This window comes from Hippoglossus stenolepis, chromosome 10, assembly GCF_022539355.2.
Source record: "Hippoglossus stenolepis isolate QCI-W04-F060 chromosome 10, HSTE1.2, whole genome shotgun sequence".
NCBI lineage: Eukaryota > Metazoa > Chordata > Actinopteri > Pleuronectiformes > Pleuronectidae > Hippoglossus > Hippoglossus stenolepis.
Window position 1 is genome coordinate 5,248,217 of NC_061492.1, and position 26,365 is coordinate 5,274,581.

The window sequence follows — 26,365 nt, forward strand, 5'->3', positions numbered from 1 at the left end:
TTTGGTAGATAAATGTACCTTTTTATTGGATATTGAGGGCGTTAGTACCAGGAAGGCACGGACCAGACTTCATAATAACAAATCTTTTTTTTTCTTTCAAACTACAAGGTGACAAAAAAAAAAAAATCATTTTTCCTGAAGGGAGATCCTTTCACAGAAAGGATGATGGACACACACATACGGCCTCTTGGACCATATATCGAAGTCAGAGAGAGAAGTCAGAAGAGATCATGAAGACTTTAAGGTGGTGGGTTATGACTGTATGGCTATGTACCTCAACACACACACTGTTTGAATATAAGAAACATCATTGTCCATCAAAATATGACTTAAGACATTTTCCATTAATGAGTAGAAATACGTATAAGTTCACAAAACAGTGAAAGAAACAAACTGTAAGAAATATAGTTGTTTTTAATTACATAGCAGTATCAAATTCATGAGTTATGTCAAACAGAGACGTCTTTTTCAACAAAACAAAAAAAACTTGTTCGGATGCTGTATTTGCTGACTCGGGGAAAAATTAAATATGACTTTGGAAACTTGCAGCTACGAATGCACACGTCACAGTTCAGCTTAGCAACAGGAATTTAAGGAGCTGAGGCTCGACTGAACATTTATCAGCTCTGATGTTTGTTGTTTGCTGGATTTCCTCTGCCTACGACATGTGGCAGAGTGAACACTGAACATATAGTTTTGCCATTTCATGAAATACACTCTTCACTTTCTTGCCGGGAGTTGGAGAACAGGATTGAACCCACTCTCGTGTCTCTACAGTAAATATGAAGCTACTGTACCACAAGCACATAGTTGCTTAGCTTAGCTTAGCATAAAGACTGGAAATAGAGGGAAACAACTAGCCTGGCTCTGTCTAACGAGGTTGTACAGTATTTTTTTTAAATCAATGGCAATATAGCAAAAGTAAAATATATATTGATATATTTCTTATGCTTTGTGTAAACACAGTGATGTTGTTTATGAAGTGTTTGAAATTCTCTGCTTAGAAAGAAAACTTTAAAACCACAACTTTCATTCAGCAGAATCTGGTCTTTTTTTCCAATTATTGTTTTTAAATAATTTAAAGCAACACAATGGTGACACTTGTTTTAAAAGTTCATTTTAAAACAGAGCGTTTTTTCTGTTGTCGTGATAAAAGGTTACGGTGCATTTTAAATAAATCTTTAGTGTTTTCACCCCAGAGAACTTTAAAATAAAAACATTATGGCTGTATTTTTAAAGCTATAACTGCGGCACTTTGAGTTTGAGCTGCATGACTTACGAGAAAAAACAAAAACAACCTCCCGTCCTCACTCACACCAGCGGACTGAAACGTTGAGATGTTATTTACGCGTAATAAGAGCGTGTAACACGACCTGTCAGCTACCGCAGGCTACAGTTCGCTCACATCTCATTAATGAAACCAGAATTTCTTGTTCGGAGCCACAAACCTCTTAATACTGTCGCATAGATTTGAATGTAATACTGTATGACAGTCTGGACGATTTTTTTTTACAAAAAACACAACATGTAAAGAGATTTCAGGTAAAACAACAGGAAACAATGTAACAAATTCCAGTTTAAAACGATGAGACGAAACAAAAAATAACAAGGACTCAAAGAAAGACAAATAACGCATGCATCCAAAACTGTTTTGTTTTGGCTGGCGACCAGCCCGGGCTCCATCTTGAGTCTGGATTACAGGTAAGCTTCTGAGGCCGCAAACTCGACTCGAGTCTGGACACGCAGGAGCGAACTCGACCTCATTCCTCCCAGGAAACTCGATCGGATTTCACAGGACAATAAACAGTTTTGACCTTTTTGTGATCTAAGATGCTGAAAAACGAGCCTGATCTGCCGACGAGGCGCGTGCACGATGTGTTGATTTAAAGTAGAGCTTTGAAATCTGATGGCTTGGATGTTTAAAAATGACGAGGGGGTAAGGGGGTGATTGTCAAGGCGAGGGTTTTGACACCTGCATAGTGTGATGAAGGCACGTCGAGTGTGTCTTCACATGATTAAGGATCCAGTCTGAGAGGAGACGGGGGAGCGTTGGCACACCGCACTTCCTGCTGAGGTAAAATGAAGTGGCATAGAGGAAGAGTAAAAGGATTATGGGTCCATCTTCCCTCTGAAATGTTTGCGTCACACTGTGAGAATGACGCGGATGCAGGAACGCATCATTTCTTGTCTTTGGTTCGTAGCTCAGAGAGATTTTCTGTCCTCCACAGAAATCCTCGATATGCTCATCGTATTTGTGTGTCTGCTGTGGCTCTACCTGCATGCACACGTTGTTTTAAAACAAGTTTGGAGGAGACAGATTTGAATAAAATTGTTTTTTTAAGAAGATGCCACGATCCCTTTTGTTTCCTTTCACACAGGAGGAGCCGGTTTTGAAGACACAGGTTCTCTTGAGCCCAGTGTTCGTTCTTAAAATGACCGTTTCAGTCATAATCCTCCATATTTGTTAATTTATCTTGTGTAACACGTGTGACGTGGTGACTGAAGATGCAGCCGACTTGTTGCCAGTTTACTCATCTCTTCCGTTTCTTGCCAAGAATAGAAACCACCTCTCCGACACTCCTCTCTCGCCTCGTTCCCTGAGGGCTGAAATATCTCCACATGTGACACGGAGGAGCGAAAAGGCCACCCTGAGGTCGCCTCGTCTCCGTCACACCACAAACTCCGGGACCTCTTCGCTGGTCAGGTCCAGGGAGAAGTACTTGTTGGTTCTCTTGATGGGGAACGGGTGCTGGTCGGCGAGCATGCCGGCGCGCTGATCGGCCAGACCCTGGTAGCCGCTGCTGTCGCTCAGCTCCTGGGCGCAGCCGAACGTGTAGCTGTGGGCGGTGTCCTGGCAGAGCTCCGCCCACTGCAGGCAGTCCTTCTGGTAGAGCCGGACGTCATCCAGGGACTGGCTGTGGCGGTCGGTCGAAGAGTCGGGCTTCTTGCATGCAGATGTCTGCGAGAGAAGGAAACAAATCAAAATTAAACCCTGAATAATAGTTACTCATCTTTAGCTTGTGACACTCAACACTTTCTTTTATCTGCAAAAAAGAGATTGGCAGTTATATGACAAGTATTCCACCCGTCCACCGAATAAGCCAATTGTATCCTTAACATGAATTATGGTGTTTGTTCAAGTGCTCTGGTGGAACGAGCTGATGACGTCGTGTCACCGCACTCTGGATCAAGCCGTAAAAGAGGTTAATGCTCTTTAATATATTTGATGTTTTTACTGCAGCGCTGAGAAACTCAAGCATTAAATCTCAATCACCTGCGGCAGAGACTCGATGCTCTGTCCTCGCATCTTGACGACGGTCTCGGAGGAACTGGAGGTGGAGGAGCTGACATCTTTCACGATCAGGCCTGAGGAGAAAGTATGGTAATGTTTTAGTTACTGTATTATGCAAGTGTTCCCCATGGTTGATTGTTACATTTGATATCTGGTTTTAAATCTCGTTCTCTACTCATAATGTTGGAAAACTGTGACTCAAATATAATTTTACTTCTCCAGGTTTGCTCTAGAAGAACATCAGATAAGGAAAACTCTGAAACCCTGAAGTAAATCAAGTCTATGTTAATTTACCTGTAATTCAGGCCTTAAGTGGTAATATAAAAAGAACTCCATGTGTACCTGAGTATCCGTTGGTCTGATCAGGAGACATCGTCAACATGTCCTCTGTGATGTGGATGCACAGCTCCTGGTCCAGAGCCATCTCATGTAGCTCCTCATAATCTTTGGGGTCGTCCACCAGCATCTCGATCTCTGCAGGAACAAATGTTGCCTAAATTATTACACAACAAAACCCCTGAAATAATTACAACTTTGAACTGATAACCTGCAGTTTCCTTCTGTCTTTTGATATTATTTTGCAGCATTTTTGGTGCAAGGACATAAAAAATTTTCTGGAGGTATCTTCCTTTAATTAGATATTACAGTTATTGCTACTGACTAATTGTAGCTGAAACATCAACTCTTCGCTCTTACCGTCATCATCCAGTATGCGCTCCTTGCCGCTGCTCTCGATGCCGGAGGTGTGTGAGCTCCCGTGGCTGGTTGTGGACGAGCTGCAGGTCCGCAGGGGCCTGTGTGGGGCCTGGCCCGGGGCCCTGAAGCTGTCCGTCCCAATGCCGGAGGTGTGCGAGCTCCCGTGGCTGGTTGTGGAGTGGCGAGACAGGCGTTTGTGATGGGACATGCTCCCCGCGCTGCTGCCGCTGGCCCGGGAGCGTTTGTCCAGGTGGTCCATGTCCAGCTCGAGAGCGTCGCTGATGTACGACTCCCTGTACTGCTTCTTCTCTGAAATCACACAAGCAGAGACGCATTTAATTATTTATTACAGATTGAATCGATTATAAAATTACAGTTTTCAAGAGCCACAACTTTAAGTGCTGTCTAGAATTATAAACCTTAAAGCAAAACTTCAAAACTCTGGGAAATTATTAGTTTTCTAGCAGATAATTCCTTCTGCTCAAAGGTCAAACAATCCACAGACCAGCTTTTCTAAAACTCAACAATTAACACACGTTCTCTCTTGTTTCAACTTCACAAAACTAAAGTGTAAAAACAACTTTTTTTGTTTTAATGTGTTGTGTTTTTTATGTCGGACAATTTTTTCAAAGCTGCCAAAGAAAGAGAAACCGTTTTCAATATCAATTCGGTCTGGACTTTCCCAGTTGACGTCTTTGCCTACGTCTTCTACGTGTATGACTCCTCTTTTTCATCTGTTTTATTCTAGTTTAGTTTCAGTTTTATGTCTGTTGCGTGATAAAAACCATCATCAACGTGCCAGATCGTTCGCTGGGATTTTTCCAGACATTCTCCTGCTGTATTCTCACATGAGCTCACTCCGACATTTTCCAAACAAATTACAAGAGGGCTGGTAGGAAAAGTTCTGGAGGATGTCAGGAGGAACTGACTCAGACATTTGCAGTCTCACATACTGCCCCTCCAGAAGGAGAATGTCAGACTCCAGGAAGTAACTTTCCCTTCCAGGAGTTTATGCTGTCGTATTTTACAGCTGTCATTATTCACCTGATCATTGTTATCGAGTTCTGGCACACGCTGAAAGAAGAGATGAAAAAAACTAAGTAATTAAATAATATTAGCTGCTGGCGCCTACCTTCGTTCTCCTCCAGTCGCCGAACTTGTTTGAGAACAGGTTGCAGGTTCATGTAGAGCCGGTGGCTGTTGCTGAGCAGCTGCAGGAGGTGGCGAGAGCGCGCTGGACAACCGGTGTAGTAGATGAGTTTCCTGGCCGAGGGGAGGCCGTCAGGAAGGATCTCAAACTTCTTCCCCTGTGAGAGCAGGAGGATAAAAGGAAAAGATGAATGTTGATTACAGGACTACAGGATGATTTACTGCAGTTATGAAAGAAGGAATGAAAGACAGAGGAACCTCAGAGGAAGAACGAAGTCTGTTTTAAAATACGATTATGTAGCCGAACACAAAGCGACATTCAGTTCACGTGTCTGTTTCTCATTTCTTCATACAGACTCTGAAACAAAGCATTTTTGAGCCGTTCTGATGATTTTCCAGGGAGAGGACATGTTGGCTGAATACACGGAAAAACTAAAATGGTGGGTTTGTGCTTTCTCCCCTCGCCTTTTGGCAGACGCACGACTCAATAACAGCTGTCTCCAGTGTCAGCGGGGTTGTTTTCAATACAGACCTATAAACATTTCTGCAAAGGTTTGGACTTTCAAAAGGTGACGGCCCAGTTTTAAGACTGTGAAAACGCAAAGAGGTGCAGGTTTTTGACCACAAGGATTTTGACTTTATTTATCCAGATGTTATTAAAGAATCCAGCTGATTTGAAGTTTCTTTAAAGCCTGAACTCAAGAAGGGGAAGCACGTTTTAAATATTCATCTTCTTACTGTAGGGAAATTAGATCATAAAAACCAACTGACGGGTCTTTGACAGTGGCTTTTCCTATGAAAGATCATTTTCTCCGGGCAGAGGTCTCCTTGAGGCCGAGAGATTTCCTGGTTGGTGGGAAAACGAAGGAGATTTATTCTCATCCAAGTTGAGTATTTGTCTTCAACCTCAAACTGCCCCTCAACAGCTCCGAGTGGCCGCCAGTGAAACGGTGGAGTCGCACTGGGCAGCAGCCAGGTGTGAACGAGCCAAAGTGAGTGAGTCAACACAGGCTGCAGCTGCATCACATCTCTGCTTTGTAACACCAAGTTTTTCTATGTGCTTCTTCTTTTCATCTGACAAATTTGAACTCCTGGCTGTTTCTACTTCAGGTCTACTTGGTTGACAAGTTGCATGTTTTAGCTCAAATCAGTGAAGATGCTCGGAAATGCCGATGCTAACGTGGTCAGTGATACTAAGCATGTCCCAGGACAGTTATATCAAGGCTTCTATTCCACAGCCGACAGTGGAGAGATGAGAGGAGTGGAGGGCGAACAGAAAACAGGAACGATATGGGACAAAGAGATCCGGCGCAACACAAACCAAGGACGATGCAGCGCCACAAGCCCAGAGGCCACTGGGACGCTGCTGTACTGGGAACGTTTTCAAGCAAGTTTTCAAAGCAAATGTGGATAGATAGATAGAGGAGTTGTCTGAGAGCTTCAAACTACACAGTCTAGAAGTACATCAGACCATCTGAAATAATTTGCCTCGGGATCCAGCGAGTTTGACCTATTGCATGCCCTGTTGACCTGTCAGTAAATTAAGTCAGCGATGTCAACTTCTTTGGCTACGAAAATGGAGGTTGCTAACATGCACAGCCGTCCTAGGTGGACAAATCACAACACCAAAGCATTTGAGAAGCGGCGAATGGAAACGTTTTGTCACATAAAATTCATTCGAACTAGATTTTTGGGATAAGTGACAGCCTTAATGTGTTCAGCAGGAAGTCAGGCTAAAAGATCATGAGACCACAGATGTAAATATATCAAGTTTAAAGGAGAATTATTTCTAAATCAATCTATGGATGTTTATCATGAACCGACACGGGAACGAGTTAAGTTGCTGTTTCCACTAGTATGTGTTTGAAAAGGGGCAAATCTACCCACACTCCAGAAACCAAACATGCCGAGTCAACTGCCTCCCTGCCGGCAGTAACTCTATTCCAAACAAAACACAAAACAGCAGCCGACTGGTGTCAAGCAGGTTATTAAACACTGTTCAGAAACCACTTAGACAAGTTTCTTGTTACATGACGCACACGTGATCGCTCCATCTAAACTCCCTGCACAAGACAGCTGCACAACTTTCTCCCCTTTTTCCAAAAAGACAGGCCACACACATCGAAAAACTGCCCACATCACCGAGGGGACGTTTTATCCAACGATCTATCATCAACACCAGCATTAACTAGAGTTCTGCTGAGGTCAGAGGCTGGCCCCAGATCCACCACCACAGGACACCAGGGTGATGACTTCATTTCAGTGGGAGCACATCGAACTCTCACCAGCTCCAGAGAAGCAGAACTTGGTTTTCTCTTATTGCATCAGAAAACTGAATTCCAACCTTTTCCAACACCGAGCGGAAAACGCGCCCCTCCTTCTCTAACCTCGATACCAAAGACAAGCTAAAGTCACATCGGCCAAAAGCCCAGATCCAAAACATTTGCAACATCTGGTGCTTATTGACCCCACATGTCCCTCCGCCCTCTCTGGCTCGCTCGGCCCGTTGCTGCAGCCGTGGTGGCAGCGGTGTTGGATGACGTGACTCGAGGGTGGGGCGAAGGGAGAAAGCCTGTTATTCAGCAGAAGGGTGGGACGTGGCCGCGAGAGGCCCTTCATGTCCACTGTGAGACCACAGCCACGCCATCGCCGGTGCACTGTCACGGCGCCGCAGACGGCAGATGCAGGGAAACCACCGGGAAAAAAAGAGAAATGAGAAAAACAGGATGTCTTTCCCCTATGAACTGAGGGACAATGCCAAAATCAAGGCGACGCAAAACCGTAAACATTCTGGGACAACAAAGCATTTTTCTCAGAAGCCGCGCAGTCGTAAAAACTTTCCAAAAACCCATTAACATATTTAAAAATACAGAGGGAGACAAAATTAGACGCACAAGGAGCAAACGGCAGTGACAAGCAATAATTACCTCTCTGGGTTGTGATTATTAGCCGACCGGCAGAAAACATGAAGGCGTCAGAGTGAAACAGATATATGGTCGGCTTCTCTGCCTCCCTGTGATAACAGAAACCCTATGGAAGCAAATTAACAGACTGCTGCAGTCGACTGAACAACGAGCTGACTCAGGGCAGAGATGAGAAGATTTAACAGGATTTCCTTGAGAGGGCAATAATTAAAATTTACTCTGATAAATCTGGAGACATGTATATCATGAGAGAATATAATGCTGCTTACGAGAAAGCATATATGCTGTGAGTGTGTGTCTGTGTGTGTGTGTTAGTGTGTGCGCACAAGCAAAAAAAGTCGGTCTAAATCCCTGATTTGTTCCAGAGGACTTGCAGGGCTAAGATAAAACAGCGTGGAGAAAAGGAGCCTTGCGTTTCCACGACCCTGAGCAGGAGCGAGGCTTCCACAAACATCACCGTGAGCCAGAGGATGCTCGGGTTTCATCCTCGTTACAATAGAGAAAGAGAAAGAACAAACGGCACCGATGGAAAATGTGTTGTTCTGATGGTGCGTCTGACTCACCACAAATACCAGTTTTCCCACGTTGGTCCAGGGGAAGTCGTACAACAGTTGCCTCACAGTGCCGACGTTCTGCAAAAAGACAAAAACAGACAAAGTCAATAATTACAATTTCAAACTCAGATCCAGGAAAGGCAGGGAGACAGTAAAACCCACAATAGACACATATTCTATCGCTTCGCAAATAAAAACTGTACCTGGAATATTTGAATGCCACGTAAAGTCAGTCCCAATGTAAGCGATGCCTCCACTTCTTTCTTGTCCTGTTGAAAGAGAAGAAACCATACTTAAATGATAGAGCCTGACTGATATAAGTAAAGGAAATTTACCCTCAGCCAAAAACTAAACAAAAAGCAGCAGAGCTTGTATTTCCAACCACGGCATCTGCATGTAGATTCATAGTCTTCTACAGAAACAACCACCTGCGTTGTGAAAAGTACAAGAGACAGCGACTGTGCGTTTGATCCCATCTCTCACCTTGTAGAGTCTGTAGTAGTGGACAGTGACGTCATCAAGCTGAGCACACTCCTTGATGTATTTGAGGTGCGCCTCTGAAGCCGTGAGAGCAAACTGGTCTTTGTGCATGTTGGGGATGTGTCTCAGGATGTACTCACGGCCGCGCTTGGCTATCACCTGGGCAGGAAGAAGGAGAGAGAGAGAGAGAAATGTCAGGCTTGGCTGCCCTGAAGTTGTGTGGACACGTTTCAGCAGATTGGCAGCACAAGTTGCCAATGAGGATAATGAGGCTGCCTGCTGCAGAGCAAACTGATGTCAGCCTGCAGAGACCGAACAAGGAACCGGAAACACTCCGGCTAAGCTCCGCATGTGACTTCTGAAGATTTCATAAGTGAGTTTTCTAAGCACCTAAATCCACGAGAGATTTACTGCTGGGTAGCGCTCATCATCAAACCATTTCCTGTCACCGCCTGGTTTCAAGTGGCGATAAGGAGGCAGGAGGCTAATCACAGGAAGTGGAGGGCAATCAGACGGGTGTGGTGGTTATAAACGCCACGGTGGAGGACGGCGGTGAACGGCGGTGTGGCCAGAGTAGGAACATAAACTGGAGAATTTCTCAAGATTAAAAAAATCTAACAGTGTGTGTTTGTTCCACTTTCATGGACAAAAATAAACTTGCTGTCCCAGTTCTCATTATCGCACATGCTCAGACGTGGAGCTGTCGCTACGTGTTTGGTCAGTGTGATTAATGGCAGGTGGCTACAGACCCAGATTCTGTTCACACCACAGACCAGGACCCTGAACTTTATATTTGGTCAGCTTGGACCTGTTATTTATTTCAGGGAGATTTCACTGTGACTCAGTAGAATGTCAGACAAGCTCACCACAGAACGACTTACCCGTCTAATACATTAATGTGTTTGTTGTATTACTCACAACATGTTTAAGCAATTTTTGGCTGCTGCTTTTTCTTCATTTTATTTTTAGTTGTGAGCTTAATATCTTTGAGTTTCGGGAATGTGAGTAGGTCAAAACAAGATATTTAAAGACGTCACCTTGAGCTCTAAAGCAAATAATCACACGTCTCTTACATAATCACATAAAATAAACAAGTGCCTGATATTTAAATAAGAGCCAGAGAGAAAATAGGTCAGGTTTTGTTTTTTGTTTTCCAGGTTGTGCTCAGTTGCAGCAGAACAAAGAAGATCCAGATGTGAACTGGTGTGAACAGTTAGAAGAAAGATGAAGGATGACGGTCGCTGGTCCTAAATCATCACTTTCTTTTCTCTTTAATAACTTTGACAAACAGGAGTTCAGGCCACATGCGTTACAGGTTAGACAAACTCACCCACGGGGGGAAGTAGGCTTCAGGTTCAAAGTATTTCCCAAAGTGCTTGTTGCGTTTGAAGTTGCCGAGGTCGGCCTGCAGGGCGAAGGCCGCCAGCAGGAAGTAGGCCTCCTCCCGTTGGATACACTGAGAGAGCAGCACCTGTTTCCTCAGGTGCCAGTAGTAGTAGTACCTGGCTGCCCGGTCACTGCAGGGCAGACAGAGGGCAGAGTTAAACAGATTATATGTTATAGGTGACGCTAACACAGTCTGCTACAGGCGGGTGATGTCACTCGTAGCAGTAGGCTGTGAACAGTCTTTGAGCTTCACTTGCCTGATCAATCTCCCGTTCTCCACGTAATACTGAGCTCTGAAGTGAATGATCATCGGAGGACCAAACTGGTCGATACCCTGGAAAAAACACAAGTGGAAATCCACGTTTATTGTTTAGGACAGGGAACATTTTTACATCGGTTAAGTCAGGGAGCAACTGTTTAGCATCAAGATTGAGAAAGAGCAGTTTTAAAGAAATGTTTAGGCCTAAAGGTACAGCTATGAAGATATCCGTCTTTAACTGGAAAGAGCAAATAGTTATAAAACATTCCAATTAACATGTTTACCAACTGGGCTGATCTGCTGTCAGTTCAAATGCACATGGATAGTACAGGGAAAGGGCAACATGTCTCACAGCTAACAGCTAAATCAATTAATAGCTAAATCAATTAAGAAAGCAATTTATGACGGATGGGACATGGCCCAAAGAAAGAAACCATTATATTTTGGGGTGCAACAAAATTTTGCATACTCATAGAGATCAGTCCCTTTAAATATGCCCGACGTTTACATCGAGAACCATGAATAATTAACTAGGAAATCTGTACTTCCTCCAAGTTTTGTGGAAATCAACCAACCAACCAAAAGGGGTGAAAAAATAACTTCCTTGGCTGAGGTAAAAACACCTGCAATCTACAGGGTTAAAAATAAAAGAGTCAGTTTATATTTCCACTTCCTGCGTTATGAGCATGTTCACCTGATGCTGACTCTTAGATAAATCCTGTAAATCCGAGACAGGGGGATCTATTAAATCCAGTTTTATTAAGTTTTAGTGTCTGAAACTTCTCTCGTGTCACTTTAAAATGTGGACTTACACTCCTCTGCTCACTGTTACACTTTTTTTAAACTGAAGGTTTAAATCCCTTCACATCTTTTCTCACCTTGCTGGCTTCTCTCTTCCATTCCTTGGGACAGTATTTGGACAGTTTCTGAGCCAGCTCCATGTAGATGTGTTCATTATCTGTCAAGAGAGAGAGAGACGGGTTTAGGTCTTTGTCATCACTGTGTGTGTGTGTGTGTGTGTGTGTGTGTGTGTGTGTGTGTGTGTGTGTGTGTGTGTGTGCATATAGGTGCCTTCATGTTGCTCAGAGAAATCCCCCCTGAATGAGGTCTGTTCAAAGACGGGGCTCAGAGCAATCACATCAGACAGTCTCTGCTCCCCTCTTTGTACTCGGAGCCTCTGGTACTCCTTCTCATTTCTTCACCTCGCTCTGTCACGTCTTAATCTTCTCCTGAAGTGACGCCTTTCATGAGCTGCGGCTCGCTGATCTGACAACTCACAGTTTCTATAAAATGAATACTTGTTGAAAAGCTGCAGTAGATGAAGAGCGTCTCCTACAGAGCACCGGAGAATATCTTCGTGACTGTGTTATCAGAGCGATTAAATGTGCAGCAAGACATGAAGACGATGTCCAAAATCTTACCGGCCTCGTTTTCACCTTTTTAAATTTAAAACATTTCACCAGAAAGTTTGGGTTTTATTTGGTGACGATAGCTGAGGCTTCTGCCGCCGTCCCATTACAGCTGAGGTCAACGGCATTTAGTGTGTGGTGCTTCAGGAATCCATGAATTACATTTTAAAAACTCCAGAGACGACTGTTTCCAGAAACAATATCCCTGTTGCTCGATATCCAATATCGAAAGTGGAAACTCGTGTTTTTTAAGACTTGTTTGAAGTCTTTAACTTAATTTTAGTGGCCTATGCTGTCAGTTAACATCGATCATGTAGTTGATGTGTGTGTGTGAGAACAACAACAGTGGATATGCATCTGTAAAAATCTGAAGAGATCGTCTGAGGTCGTCTGAAGAAAGTTTGAGTGATGGAGGAACAAAGTCAGAACCAATTAATTAACAACCGCTGTAAAGCTACAGCTAATGATTCTTTTCATACTAACAAGTTCCAAGAGCCTGAGACGATGCTACAGCGCAGCCCCAGAGTTTTCAAACTAGAATACGGTCAGCAGCGTTTCAAGACTTCTCCGTTTTAGGTGCTTGCGAACTGCGAAGTAGTGTGAACCATAAGCGTAACTGTACTAACAATGAAATGGATCATTGCTGTTGAAACTAAAACATAATAGCGTGGATTAGAGTGCAGCTCTGGAAGTAATTTTTTACGTCCGAGCTCGGGAGAAAACTAACCAACCCCGACCAGAACTCAAGAGGAATTCTGTATTTTGTGTCCGAACCTGATCCGAGCCCGATATATGTCTATATCCTAGGTTTGTCAAAACCCAGCCTGAACCGTCGGATCCTGGACAGACAGTGTTAAATAATCTGCCGTAGAGAACCACACTGAGCAAAACTTTAAAATACCCTCATCCATTCATCAATGCAGGAGTAATTGTTTTTCTTGTTATCCTCCAAACAGCGAGGAAACAGATGTATGTCTGTGTGACGCTCTGGTCAGAGGGGACGGTGGGTGACACACAGGGAGTGGGTGGCCTTTGTTTGCCTTGGGGATTTCACGCTGTTCAGACAAGCACTTCAGGAATGTCCCACCATCAGACCCACTGGCTCCTGCTCAACTGCCCTGCTGTGCCGTCATTGGCTCATGTGGAGGCCAGCTGTCTTTAGACACTGCCTTTGCCATTTACTCTCCCTTTGCAGTTGCCTACAACTGTCACCCGCTGTCTGCTCGGCCGTGGGACAGACACGCTGACTCAATCCATGCGCACGACCCTCGCTGGGCCAGCGTCACAGTAAAAACAACTTTACCCTCACAGCACAATGGGAGGCAGTCAGGACGAGGTGGGCCTGGTTCCTGGGAGGCCGTCATGACAGATAGGTGAGAGATGCTAGTGCGGATTCCCGCTTCTCAGCCAAGTTATTTGTCTGAGGAGAGTAACTGCCTGGTTACACAGTTTTATGTGCTACTCGTTGTGAGTGGATCACTGCACAGTTTGCATCAGAGGGAAATTGAAATATAGTAGTATAGTTTAGGGTTAAGGAACCATCAGTATGATAGAACTACCTAAACGTGTATTTTGACTTTTTAGTTTGGTTCATGTCCCATTCACAACCATGGAGGAGACAGGGTTTAGGGCCGATACTGCAACCGGCCACCAGGGAGATTATGTTACATTGTCAATCTTTATAAACAGTCTTCAGTCACAAACAGAAGTAGAAGCATTTCTTTGTTTCCCACGAAGAAGATGAGAGGTCTTACTCTGAATAACGCTGAGACCAAACAGATGACAGTCCTTCAGTCTCAGGAGGTCGCACACCTGCACCAACAGTTCCTGGCACAAAGTCTTCACCTGAGGAAATAAGAGGAGGAGGAGGAGGAGGAGGACGATTAATTTTAGCTTATCTGTTAGCAATCACATACCTTACACAAAGACAATCAGACATGCGCTATCAAACGCTAACGTCTGGTGTGTATTGCAGACTCCCTGTGACTTCTTGTGTAAAGTTAAACCTATTTTAGTTAATGTCGAAACTTTGTTCTTGGCCAACAACACCAGGAAGTCACATTCAAAGCTGTAGTTATGGTTGTTAATTTACTGTAATTAACATCTGCAGGGTTCTGCACCACAAAAAACAGGGTTTCGTAAGTAGCTGCTGTCAGATGCCAAGAAACCAAAATTTATTATGAAATTAAAACAACTCTATTTATGCTCTTTAAAAAAGCTTCTTAGATGAGAAAATCAATACAACACTAAGGGAAACTGATCCTAGTTAACAGCACCTCTCGAGTTTATTCATTTACACGTATTAAATGATATTTTTATGTACTTATATCTTCAGACTTAGTTAGGGAAGCTGTTTCCTCATGTTTCTTGTGTCGATCTTTTTATTTCCCAAAATATAAAATTGCTCCTTTGACTGTACATATCTGCACATTTCATCTATAAAGCTGGAGCCATGTATGTTGAAATATATGTTGAAAGCAGCCTTGAAACAGGAGAAGTGACAACACGTCTACTCACATTGACTATGACGTTGAGTGTGTCATCATTGGGCAGAAAGACACAGACACAGCGGCGGTCCTGCATGGTTTTGTTGTTGTGGAAGCTCAGTCTGTTCATCTTCGAGTGGCTGGGACAGGACAGGCCCCTCCGCCTGCTTCGGGGGCTCTGGGCCCTCTGACGACCCGCCTCCTCCTCCTCAACAGCTCAGTCGCTGTAGTCCAGGACAGACACACCTGACGCACCTCTGGGCTCAGCAGGCCGAGCAGCACTCGCAGGGCAGGGCATGGGGACGTGAGCTGCAGTCTGACACTGTGGAGACACAACAGAGAGGATGGAGGACTTGAGTTTAATGCATCACGCTGTATGCAAACGTATGAAGATGGGCTATGCGAAATGAGAGGGGATTAGACCCTGACCATAATGGATTAGGGGGTAAAAATATTTCTGATAGTTTTCATATAGAAAAACATAAAAAGCAGATTATCAAATGTCTTTGAATAGCTAATTTCAGCCGATATTATCAGGCTACATCCACAGTCCTATGTTTTCATATGAAAGGAGGCAGCATTCCTGTTCATGTCCTTGAACGTGTGACATCAGTGCAGGAGAATGTCAGTGACTCCAGAGGAACATGTGAACATCTGTCTGCACAGGAACTGATGAGATGTAACGATGGCTCGAAGGAAACACGCAGAACTCAGACTGAGTCAGACTGAAAAGCAACTTTTTAGTTTTTTTCTATCACTTTCCTATCACTTTCCCATCAAAAACAGAATTACAACACAGCAGAGTAGCTGTTGTGAAACTCGTGCACGGAGATTTAGAAGCTGAGCGGGTATCTGACTTTGTCGGCACTGTGAGTCAAACAGCTCCACATTTTCCTCCTGGCATCAGATTTGTCAACTCATTCTGTTTTCAGCTGTCGACACGGTTTGATATTTAGTTGTCTGCTGAAATCCACATGTACTATTGATGCTGACACAGAAAGACAAACATTTAAAACATCCCTAAGTTATGTTATTATTTCTTAAACACTGGGATTGTTGTGATGTGTATGTTTAATCTTTCACTAAATGGATTTTATGGTATTTATGGAAAAGTAAAGAACATCAGTGCTGCAGGAATGTGTCAGAATATCTGCTCAGTGAATTTTAAGTGTTTTCACAGAAATGTGTTGGAGAAATTTGACTTTATTCTGCACCTGAGCCAATCTCATGTTAAATCTTCACAACTTCGTGTGACTCACACACACACACACACACACACACACACACCTCCTGAGAACAGCTCACAGCGTGAACTGAGCCCTGGGGCGTGTGAGACCAGCAGGGGGTGTGAAAAGTCTCACAGCAGACAAAGGAATGTTTAAGAACAACGGATCCAGATTATCACCTCATCCTGTTTTAAAGTTCCTCACCCAGAGGACATGTTGTCATTAAAAACAGATAGGGCAGATAATGGGCAGGATCACATGACGGAGAGAGGAAAGCAATTTGAATTTTAAAAGACGAAGGCAGAAAGTTTAGGGTTAAGGAACCAATAGATCATTATCTTAATGTTGGGCTTTGCTGCAGTGTCACGACTCCTGAAACAGATTGTCTCCTCTGCAGCCGGTTCCAAACTTATAGAAAATACAACAAACAAGGAAAAGCAATGTTGAAAATTATGTATTAGGGATTTCTTTTCTTAGAGGTCAGGACATTAAGTGTTAACAGCGTTTTGCATTAACCGCTGGTAGTCTAGTCATGAATGATAAGAACCACTCAGGATGTAAATGCGGGAGACTGCGTTATCCTAACATCTCAGTTCCTGCCTGTTCCTACTACAAAGAGAACTAAAAACAAGACGGTGCAGTTTATCGAGTGTATTGTTTTAGGAGGTTGAAAAAATCTGGAGTAGTGTGGATGGCGGGCGTGACCGCAGCAACAGTGAGGTGTCTAAGATGAAGATGATGTGTTTAAAACTGAACCGTGCTAACGTGGATGAGGCCTTGCAAGATGGGAGAGTGAGTGTTAATAATGAAAATCCCTGTTGTTCAGCTACTGTAACAAAGCAGCAGGTCGATTATCTGTCACCGGTGGAAACAACACTAAAATTACCGACCAGACCCAAACCAATAAACAACACCTTTAGCTGTGGGATGGGACTTCTGCTGCAAACTCTGAAAGTGCTTTTCGGACTAAGTGCCCATTCAATACGCCCGCTGTCCACATTCATAGAGAGGGAGCATTGTGGGCAAAGCAGCCGTAAATACACATACCGTTGACATCCTGCATCAGTTCTCATTAAAGCTGGTCATTGGATGTGCAGCGTGGCAGGCAACCGGCCACTCAGCAGAGTCAGCTGATGAGCCGTGACTGGGACGACTCCCTGCACTGCTGCTGACCTTGAGTAAACTGCTGCACTGCACAAACACATATGTACATGAAGACAAAAATCCATCACACACACACACAGACACACAAACACTCTCACACTCTGTTCTCTTGCCATGACCATATGTCAGGTGCAGCTACAGAGCAGCTGAGCTGTGTGATGGCAGCAGGGTTAATTAGCACTGAGATCTTTCTAATTGGATCACTTCCAAGCATCGCTCGCTTCTCATCCAAAGAGCGAGAGTGGTTCCAGTAAACCACGACCGATACAACACTTGCCGAGAACACCGTGTTTTTTAACTGCTCTCTTTGCAAGAGCACAGAAAACACGCACATGACGGGAGTTTCAGAAACGTGACTTAACTGTATCGTTCTTTGTGTAACTACATGATTATTTCTGTTGTTTGCCGACTGAAAGAGGCAAAGGATAAGATGCAGATTGAATCATTACTAAAGCTAATATCAATCTCTAAAACATGTTGGAAACCCTGCTGGTCCCGGTGGAGCTGCATTTAGTCTGAAAGAGCAGAAACAGGGATGTTTGGAAACATCGACATGGACACAACTGCTTACATGTGTAGGTGACTAGCTATTATTCCAGCTGCTTGTTTGTAGCTTAGAGTTTTCTGAAACAAACAACCAAATGCTTCATGTTCACAGCGGCATGCGTACGGCAAGTGTACATGAGAGGTCACGTGATATGTGTTTTCAGACGTGTTTGTATAAACAGGGATTAAAACTGAAGCCAAAATGCTTGTGGACATAGCCTCAAACGTGGCCGGCAGCGTTACCAGAGTTCTTTGTTTTAGGAGCTCGAAAACTCTGGCGTAGTGTAGCAGGTGGAAAAGTGGCAACAATGATGCATTTTAAAACTAAAACATAGTAGCATGGGTTCAGCCTAAAACCTGGCTTGCAGCATTTCCATAGTTCTTTATTGTAGGGGCTCAAAAACTCGTATTTCTCAGGGATTGAAATCTGTGAACAAGATGGAAACACTCACACATTCAGCTTAGTCATGTCTTCCTGCAGAGAGGTTAATGGCCCTTGAAGCAGTCTCCGCTAAAATCATATCATGTTGCATCTGCAGCCGGAAATATGATTCCTGCTTTCCACAGACGCCCTAGTTGTGACACAATTATCATAGTGTTTAGTGTTGTAGTGAAAGTGGACGTATGCTGGTCTCATGCAGAGGCGGGTACCTCAGAGACAACTGTGTACAGTCATTATTGATGGGTTTAAAAGTCTATAGTGTCATGTCTGGTCTACTCCACAGAGGAAATGTCCACAGTGAAATTAAAGGGCTCTTACACTCAGCATGGCAAACGCTGGGTCTGTGCGAGGAGAGTGCTGCTGGGTAATAACATTACTGCTGCTTTCCATCACCCCTTTCACCGCCGTGCAAAGTGTGATGCAACACTAAAGTCCATCTAAAGCAACACACACACACACACACACACACAAAGAGCAGCGAACGGAACTTCTACCTCCTGCCTTTCAGCCCGAAAACAGGAATTCTGTCAACGTGGCAAACCTCAGAGTCATGACATCAAACCCCACACTGGGAGAGAGAAAGAGAGGCCCTCTGTCACAACTACACCTCTCTCTTTCTCGTTCTTTCCCTCCTCCATTCACACACCAGAGGGGCGGAGAGTCTCTGCGACCAACTATTGGAGGGTGAAGCCAAAGAAAAACTTCCTCAGCTCGGAGAAGGAGAAGGAGGAGGACGGGGGCTGATTTTAGAATAGCTTCAGGTGGAGTCTGTGTTAGACTATCAGAGAAAGGAGGGAAGAAGAGGGAGGATGTATACAGCAGAGAGGGGCGAGAGAACGCAGGACGGAGGGAGGGAGATGGAGTGAGGCGGCCCTCAAAGCTCAGGCATGAAAAAAACTGCTGCAGTCAGGAGAATTCCTCACCAACATCTGCTTCTCATTCCAACAATGGCGGTCTTTGATTCCTGACGAACACAACGGGCAGCACCGCCACCGGCTCCACGTGCACATATACTGCATTCTCCACCATCATCCTACAACCTGGAGCTGCACACGTGATCTGTAACTCCTAATCTAGAACAGAACCCTATTTATAAAGTTATACATTAGTGTTATTCACTATAACTGGCTGGTGTTGTTCGGCTTCACCGACTTTGAGAACTATACGGCTGCATCAGGACCCAACAGGTAGAGTCAGTTAGGTTTTCAGGTACGGGAAAAAAGCAGATTCAACTCACTTTCCAATATTTACAACTTTGAAAAGATGAAACCATTAATCAATTGACGGAAGTAATCAACACAATCAATTCTCACAATCAATTTCTTGTTTAAGCAAAACATTACTTAGTTGAAGCAGCTTTATTTGGAGTACTAGCTATAAGAAAATGTGATACTTTTCACAATAAGTTTATAAAGGTATTGAGTCACAATCAATGTATGAATTCTTGAGTTATGGCCTAAAAGTGTGAGGTGACAGTGAACTTTGATCATTTTATTGTTGTCCTCTTGTAACTAAGCTTATTATATTGTTATCTCTTCAAGTCCAAGTGAATATTTGGGCCAAATTTGAAGAAATTCCCTCAAGGTGTTACGAAGATATCGCATTCATGAGAATGAGCTGGACAGACAAACAACAATCAAACAATTCAAATAAAGGCACTAAGTTCACAGACTAGATTCACTTCATTTTTCACTCAAATTATTAACAATAGGTTTGGTGTCTGCAGCAAAAAGACAAATCAAATCCCAATTTTATCGTACAAACAATCGTATAAGAGGATGGATGTTTGTGTTGCTGCAGATGCTGACACAAACTGCCCTCGCTGAAATATCTGAAGGGCTCGTTTTCAAAAGGCCACAGCTTTTAAAAATAGTGCCAACAACTAAATCTGAGTGGGAACTGGTCCTTTTTTCCCCTCCCCTCCTCGGTTCGCTGCCAAAATATCTGTTTATTCAGCTAATGAGAAATGCTGCTGAGCTGACGGGCAGCCCTAAATCACATTGGTCACAAGATGGCACGAGCCCTTGCTGTGAGACTTTCCCTGCTCGTCTCCGTCTAACCTACCGATACGCTGAAGAAGGAGGGGCCGAGTGTGGAGAGTAAACAGGAAGAAGCTCGCTAGTGGCCGACATGCTTGACCACCCGAACCACTAATCCTGGATGGATGGTCTAAACATCTATTTTGGGTCCTGGCCGGCTCGTGATGTCAGGAAGTGGCTGTCGTTATGTACAGAAAAAAAAATACTCATTTATGTTTATTTTACTTACAAAAGAAGGCTGCCCTCACTGTGATGATGTTGTCGTTTATATATTTGTGTAGCTCTGCTGTGACCCTTGCTGGTATTAATAGAGCCTAGAAGCAAGTTTAGCTGCTCCGCCATAAATACCTGGATGCCCTGTGTGTATTTGTTTCAGCCTTTAAGCTTAATCTCAAGCAGAAAAACACTGAGCACTATTTAAGACTGCGATTCCCATGATCCTCTGCCCATAGGTTCAGGCAGCAGACACTTTTTTGTGTCAGAATTCCTTGTCTATTTCCAACCGGCTCAAACCATCTGTGGCTCAAAGTCAAATTAAAGTATGAGAACCTAAAACCAGTGTTGAATGACTTATTGCAAGTTGATGAAAAGTAGCGTCTGGATTATGGTAATTATCCACAACACAGGCAGAACCAGCTTCAGTAAATATCGCTTTCTTTCACAGGAAGTATAATCTATCGTATATGTGTTTCCTCATAAATCCAGGATGTGAGGCGTAAACGCCAGCGTGTCCTCCTTAATCAAATGTCACGCTCATTAACCTCTCAAGGTCATGCCTGTACACAGCAAAGCACTGTAATGATATTTTATAATTCATAGGGAAACGTCGAGGAATGGGTGGTGGGTGGCCTCGGGCTCAACTGCTAATCACATAATAAACCCAGCTGCAATATTTACTGCACATTATCTGACTTCACTGGAGTAGTCGTCTTACTAGAGAGAATTTTACAGACTTTTCACTTGACTTTTGATCAATTCTGTCCAGGGATTACTGGAACCTGGAGCTTCTTCCAGCTGGATTCATCATTCCTTAGTAATAGTTCATAGTAGTATGATAAATTAAATGAATGTGCCCCCCGGCTGTTTCACAATTCAACCCTTGCATATAACCCACACTTGTGACGTGTACGCACACATGCACACACAGGAAAATTACAATATGAAACATAGCTGGCAGCTAATTGCTCTTGATGACAGTCATTGTCTGAGGAGCAGAACTATGCAGGGAGTGTCGGAGTACCCAGCTTTTCTACTTAAACAAGTAACATAAACAAGTGCCTTTGTTTTTGACTTGATTTTCCACCGAGATTTGGAGGAGATAAATCAATTGTAATCCAGAATGCAACAGAAACATATTTGATTAAGTTAGATTATGTCCCTATTGGAGTTGGCTGAAAGATTTGAGTTGGAGTTGGCAGCATTGGGATGTTGTACCCAAACACTTTCCTTCTTTGAAGCCAAACCACCAGGTAACTATTATGAGTGTGCACTTGACTGCTTGAATCAACATCATTGTATTGACAATGTTCGACAGGTAACTGTTTGGAAGCTGTAAACCTGAAGCAACAGGGAGCTCAAACAGTAAAGTTCAAAAAACCTATGAGTTCTCAGTGAAGTAAAAATGCTCTTTATGCTAAAGATTTTTCAACGTCCATAACATCTGGCTTCCATGTTGCTCTGAGCAAGGACACACACATGCATGCACACACACACACACACACACTCCAAACTGCCTGCGCTGCCAGACGTGTTAGAACAGAGTCAGCAGTCGCTCCCTTCCCTCCCCGCCCAGCAGTCAGGCTTGGACTGTGCATGAGTAACCCCACAAAACTAGCAGTCGCAGTGCAACACACCGCAGAAACGTCAACCCGACCATTACGTATGCTCGAAATAGAGCGAGTAGCATTAAAGGAGAGGGTTAAAAAATGAGCTGCAATTATAACAAACCAAGACCGAGCCCTGCTGCTTTGTTTCGACCAAAGATTTCTGCGTTTGGACAGAATGTGAAGAGTTGTTGCAGGTGATCGGATCCGTTTCCTGTGAGCAGGGGTCGTCTCCTCTATTGACACTGTCACACCTGAAAAGAGTCACAAGGCTGAGACGTGGTGTGTCTTCTTAAACAGGACAAAAAAAGCTATGCAAGCTATGTTTTTCTGCAGCATTATACAAAATCAAACAAATACCTGTAAATATATCATTTGGCCACTTCCACCAAAAAGGCCAAACTGGACTTAAAACTGGAACAACAACTGCAATTTTGGGTTATGCATATGCAAACCTTGGCACTGGGAGTGAACCTGCGTCTCAGTAACATATCTTCCTGCAAAAAACTCCATTGAATATCAGCTAAATATCAAACAGGAAGTTCTGAGAGCTGCAGCGAGGAGTGAGAGCAGTCGATAATATCCTCAGGGGGTGCCGGCAGGTTAAATCTCTCTGGTCTGCTTCCTTGAAAGGACTCGAGCTTCACTAAGGCGGCCATGCAAGCAGAGGGGAAAAAAACAAAACCCAAGAAAAAGTGAGAATCAGACAGAAATGCTGGAAGAACTGACCCCATTTTCTTCTCCCCCCCTATGGAGCACTTCAGACATGGATATAAGGAGTCATGCAAAAAAGCATGCAACACCGACGTTGAAGGTTTTCATTTAAAATTCTTCTTGTGGTCTTCTGTTGAGCAATTTCAGGACTATAGTGAAGTCTGTGCAATTTTTCTTGCGATACAAAGATGGCATCTGAAAGCAGCTACATGGGCTGGACGGTAAAGCAAAGAGCCCAGGGCACCTGTATAAATTACAAGTACAGATATTCAAATGCTACACAGCCACAGATTGTAAACACAGATGAGATAACACACGATAGGGGATGGTAGGAGATAGAGTTTCACCTCTTTATGACAATAACAGTAATCTGATCCTTCCTTCCTCGTGGACCTGTAACACCCTCATTCCTCACTTACATTGTCCTGACAATCAAAATATGATCCCTCTTACATCTTAGCTAGTGGCAAAAAAGTCGTAGGCTGTAAATTTACATAAATCAATTCATTAAATTCAGGTATTTGAAAACAAGCCACTGAAACAGTATGCAAATCATCTCCCAGCGTGTATCAGACTTCCATTGGAGAATATTATTTGTGAGGAGATGAGGATTCCATTAGCATAACAGGTTATCTCCCCATTAGCAATGTAAAGCACAAACAAGATGTTCTTCTTCAACTAAAACAATCTCCGTCCAGACAAGTGTTTTAGCTCTGTATCAGAAGAAAGTAAGTACAATTTTACTTATATAGCACCTTTCAAAACTTAGGTTACAAAGTGCTTTACAAGGATGACAAATTAAAAGGTACTACTCCGTTGGTTGCTTCGTTAAAGTAAACACTACGAACAAGTGAGACATGGGATTTCCTCTCTTGGACTGAGAGTCAGTTTTCACAACACTATGCACACATCACTGGCGGTTGACTTGTGACTGATAAGAACCAGGAAGCAAAACCAGGTGATAGCGTCATAATTTTTGAAAAGTCTTGGTTTGTGCCTGACCAGACTAAAATGCAGCCCAGCAGATTTCAAACGAAAATGGGGTCAGCAGCATTTCCAAAAGTATTAGGCCCTCAAAAACTCAGGATAAGGGTAGACGGCTGCCAGGTTTAATCCTTAATGCTGAGGAAATCCCTGTTACATTCAGGAAAACAATAGATCCTGAATTCAGTGAAGTGTATACGTCACAAACAGTGTCATATGTGACGTGTGGTTTCCACGTGACGGGACAGTGGAATCAAGGTAAAAGCTCCAGGGCTACTCAGACATAAGTGATCAGTGAAGTGGTGCTGGTGGGGTTTGCCTTGTGCAATTTCAGGCCACCCCATTACACATTCCTACACAGATTCAAGTGAATGAGTCACCAACACACACACACACACACACACACACACACACACACACACACACACACACACACACACACACACACACACACACACACACACACACACACACACACACACACACACACACACACACACACACACACACACACACACACACACAAACCACCTTTGTTAACACATTTCCTTTTTGTTTCCTGCTCAAGCAGAGCTCTTCCTGTCCGGCCAGCACCTGCACCACTTTGCTCTGTTGCACCACTGAGCCAAGACAGTGACACAATCACAAAAACACAAGTTGTTTTTCTTCCGTGTGTGTCCCCCCCCCCCTCTCACAGCTGGAGCAGAGACCTGGATGGCAGGCCTGTGTACTGTATGCTGGGGAATGGGCCACACAAGGTATGTGATTAGCCTGCCATGTGTACTGGATGAGTTTTAAGTGTTGCAGGAGATCCCCTCACTGACTGTGCTGAGCGAGCCAGAAGTCACGCTAACATTTTCGAATGCGAAATACCTAATTTTGCAATGCATTGTGAAACAATTCTACAGTAAGAATCAAGTTCAGCTGGCAAAGCATTCCTCTCAGCGGAAGTGCCCTTGAGCAAAATAAGAAGCTCCAGGGAGCGCTCACCTTCCCGAGAATGACCTCTGGGTGGGAGTGGGCCGGGGATGAAAGATACTCTCACTGAAGAGTAAACTTACTCTCGTTAAAACAAGTGGAGCCAAACAGTGTTCAGAGCCTAAATGACTAGACTCTGCAGAAAGGCGTGAGTCGGTCTGTTCCCGGTTGTCCTCTGGTCTGATTTTAAACAGAGGGGAAATTGTTGGCATTCCTGGTTGCTAAGAAAACAACTCTTGAGTTTGCTCAAAGGCACATTAAAGGGGATTGATTGACATCTAACAACATTGTCCCCTGTTGGAGTTGGGGGATCCATGGCATGTTTACTGCACTGCAATAACAAATGAGGAGTTTTATCATTTTAAGGTTCAAACACTTGGGATCAACGTGTAACATTTTGGGTAACATCTTTGCAACGTGTGTTTTAAAAAAAAGTGCGATACACATAAAGTATTAAAACAAGGGGGAGAAAAAAGGTGAAGCCATTGGAATAACCTGCGTCATAAACAGTGAATGAATAATTCACCTGAGAGAAAAGAATGGAATTGGAATGTTAGAAACTTTTTGATGCTAACATTCCAAAGTAAAATGTCCTGGCAGCATCACCACTGTTAACTCTTTTTACATGTTTTAAACTGTTCCAAAAAACACCCCCACGTTAACTAGTATACACGTTAAATTTAACGCAAATTTTTCATTAAAATGTTCCTAGCTCCAATGACGTCACTGGAGTCGTATCCGCAAAAGAGTGCGAAAGATTTTTTGGTAAACGTTGAAAAGCGCTCCCAGCATCCCGCATGGAGAAGAACCACCGCAAAACACTCACCTCTGTCTCTAACATGAGGGGGGGGAAACCAGCTATTCCGAACGAGAGCGTTAATCCAGCCGCGGTAGTTTTGCGTCCGAAGTCAAGAACTGACGCGGAAGAAATCGCGAGTTTTCAGGGAAGAAGTTCGGAGGAAACGCGTCGTTGCTCCGCAGCTTTCGAGCGGCGCCACATTCTGTCCCCGCAGGACGAGGAGCGACCGGGAGGAGGAACACATGTGTGGAGGCTGCGAGCGGAAACACGGGGAGCGAGGAGCGACATCCACATCTCACACGGGTCTGAATCAACCGTGTAGACCCGCGCAGTCATACTCACGACATCTTAATTAAACAGTTATGGGTTCTAGAAGGTTCTCGATGGCGTTAGAGTGAGTTTATGCGCGTTAACGCCGCAGTGCTCGCTGCGTCTCCCCCCCCTAATGGAACCCTGAGTTGGTATCGTCCACGGCTGCCTCTCATTCCATTCCTCCGGACTGAGCTGACCGCGGTCATGATGGAAGAGGAGGCAGGAATAGACCGGGCATCGACCCTGTGTATTAATAAGTACACTCAGGAATAAATACTTCTCTGGTGAAAGGTGGTATTTTTACTCCCAAAAAACACCAAATACCCAAATACTCTCCAGCTGTTTTTTTTATAATAATCCTACTAATAATAACAGTATTTGTATTGCACTTTTCAGTACAAGCAACAAAGTGCTTTACAGCCAATAATATGCAACTCGCAAACTATCATCATCATACTAAAGTCACAGATAATCAAATAAGACAGATGACAATAATAATAATATATCAATAATAAAGATGCAGATAATAGAAGCATTATCTACTCACCACTATGCCGATGGAGGTGGTGGGTGAAGTGTTAGAGTCCACAACACACTTCTGGAGTCCCTAGGCTAAACAGTGTTGCAGCCAAATCCAACACAATTGAAGTAACTGGCGACCACTTCTTCAAACGTAAAAGAAACTACAGAATAATAACATAAA

General features: G+C 43.8%; 1 protein-coding gene across 1 annotated transcript; it reads right to left on the reverse strand.

Moving 5' to 3' along the window:
* On the reverse strand, positions 1 to 25,659 carry frmd6 (FERM domain containing 6). The gene is made up of 14 exons (XM_035168343.2): positions 25,378 to 25,659; positions 14,667 to 14,957; positions 13,904 to 13,994; positions 11,619 to 11,698; positions 10,739 to 10,815; positions 10,426 to 10,612; positions 9,099 to 9,254; positions 8,819 to 8,884; positions 8,625 to 8,693; positions 5,121 to 5,295; positions 3,989 to 4,297; positions 3,635 to 3,766; positions 3,275 to 3,366; positions 1 to 2,959 (listed from the first exon to the last, which is right to left on the reverse strand). Exons 2-14 carry the CDS (start codon positions 14,763 to 14,765, stop codon positions 2,669 to 2,671), a joined length of 1,824 nt encoding a protein of 607 aa, XP_035024234.1. The 5' UTR covers positions 14,766 to 14,957; positions 25,378 to 25,659; the 3' UTR covers positions 1 to 2,668.
* Between the last annotated feature and the right edge of the window lie 706 nt (positions 25,660 to 26,365).

Bases quoted from the DNA above. Each gene is read 5' to 3' on its own strand.
- frmd6 (XM_035168343.2), bottom strand. From the start codon at position 14,765: ATGAACAGACTGAGCTTCCACAACAACAAAACCATGCAGGACCGCCGC. The intron at 11,699-13,903 runs GTAAGACCTCTC...CTCTCTTGACAG, and splicing joins TGGTCTCAGCGTTATTCAGA to ATAATGAACACATCTACATG. The intron at 2,960-3,274 runs GTGATTGAGATT...CTTCTCTCGCAG, and splicing joins GCATCGAGTCTCTGCCGCAG to ACATCTGCATGCAAGAAGCC.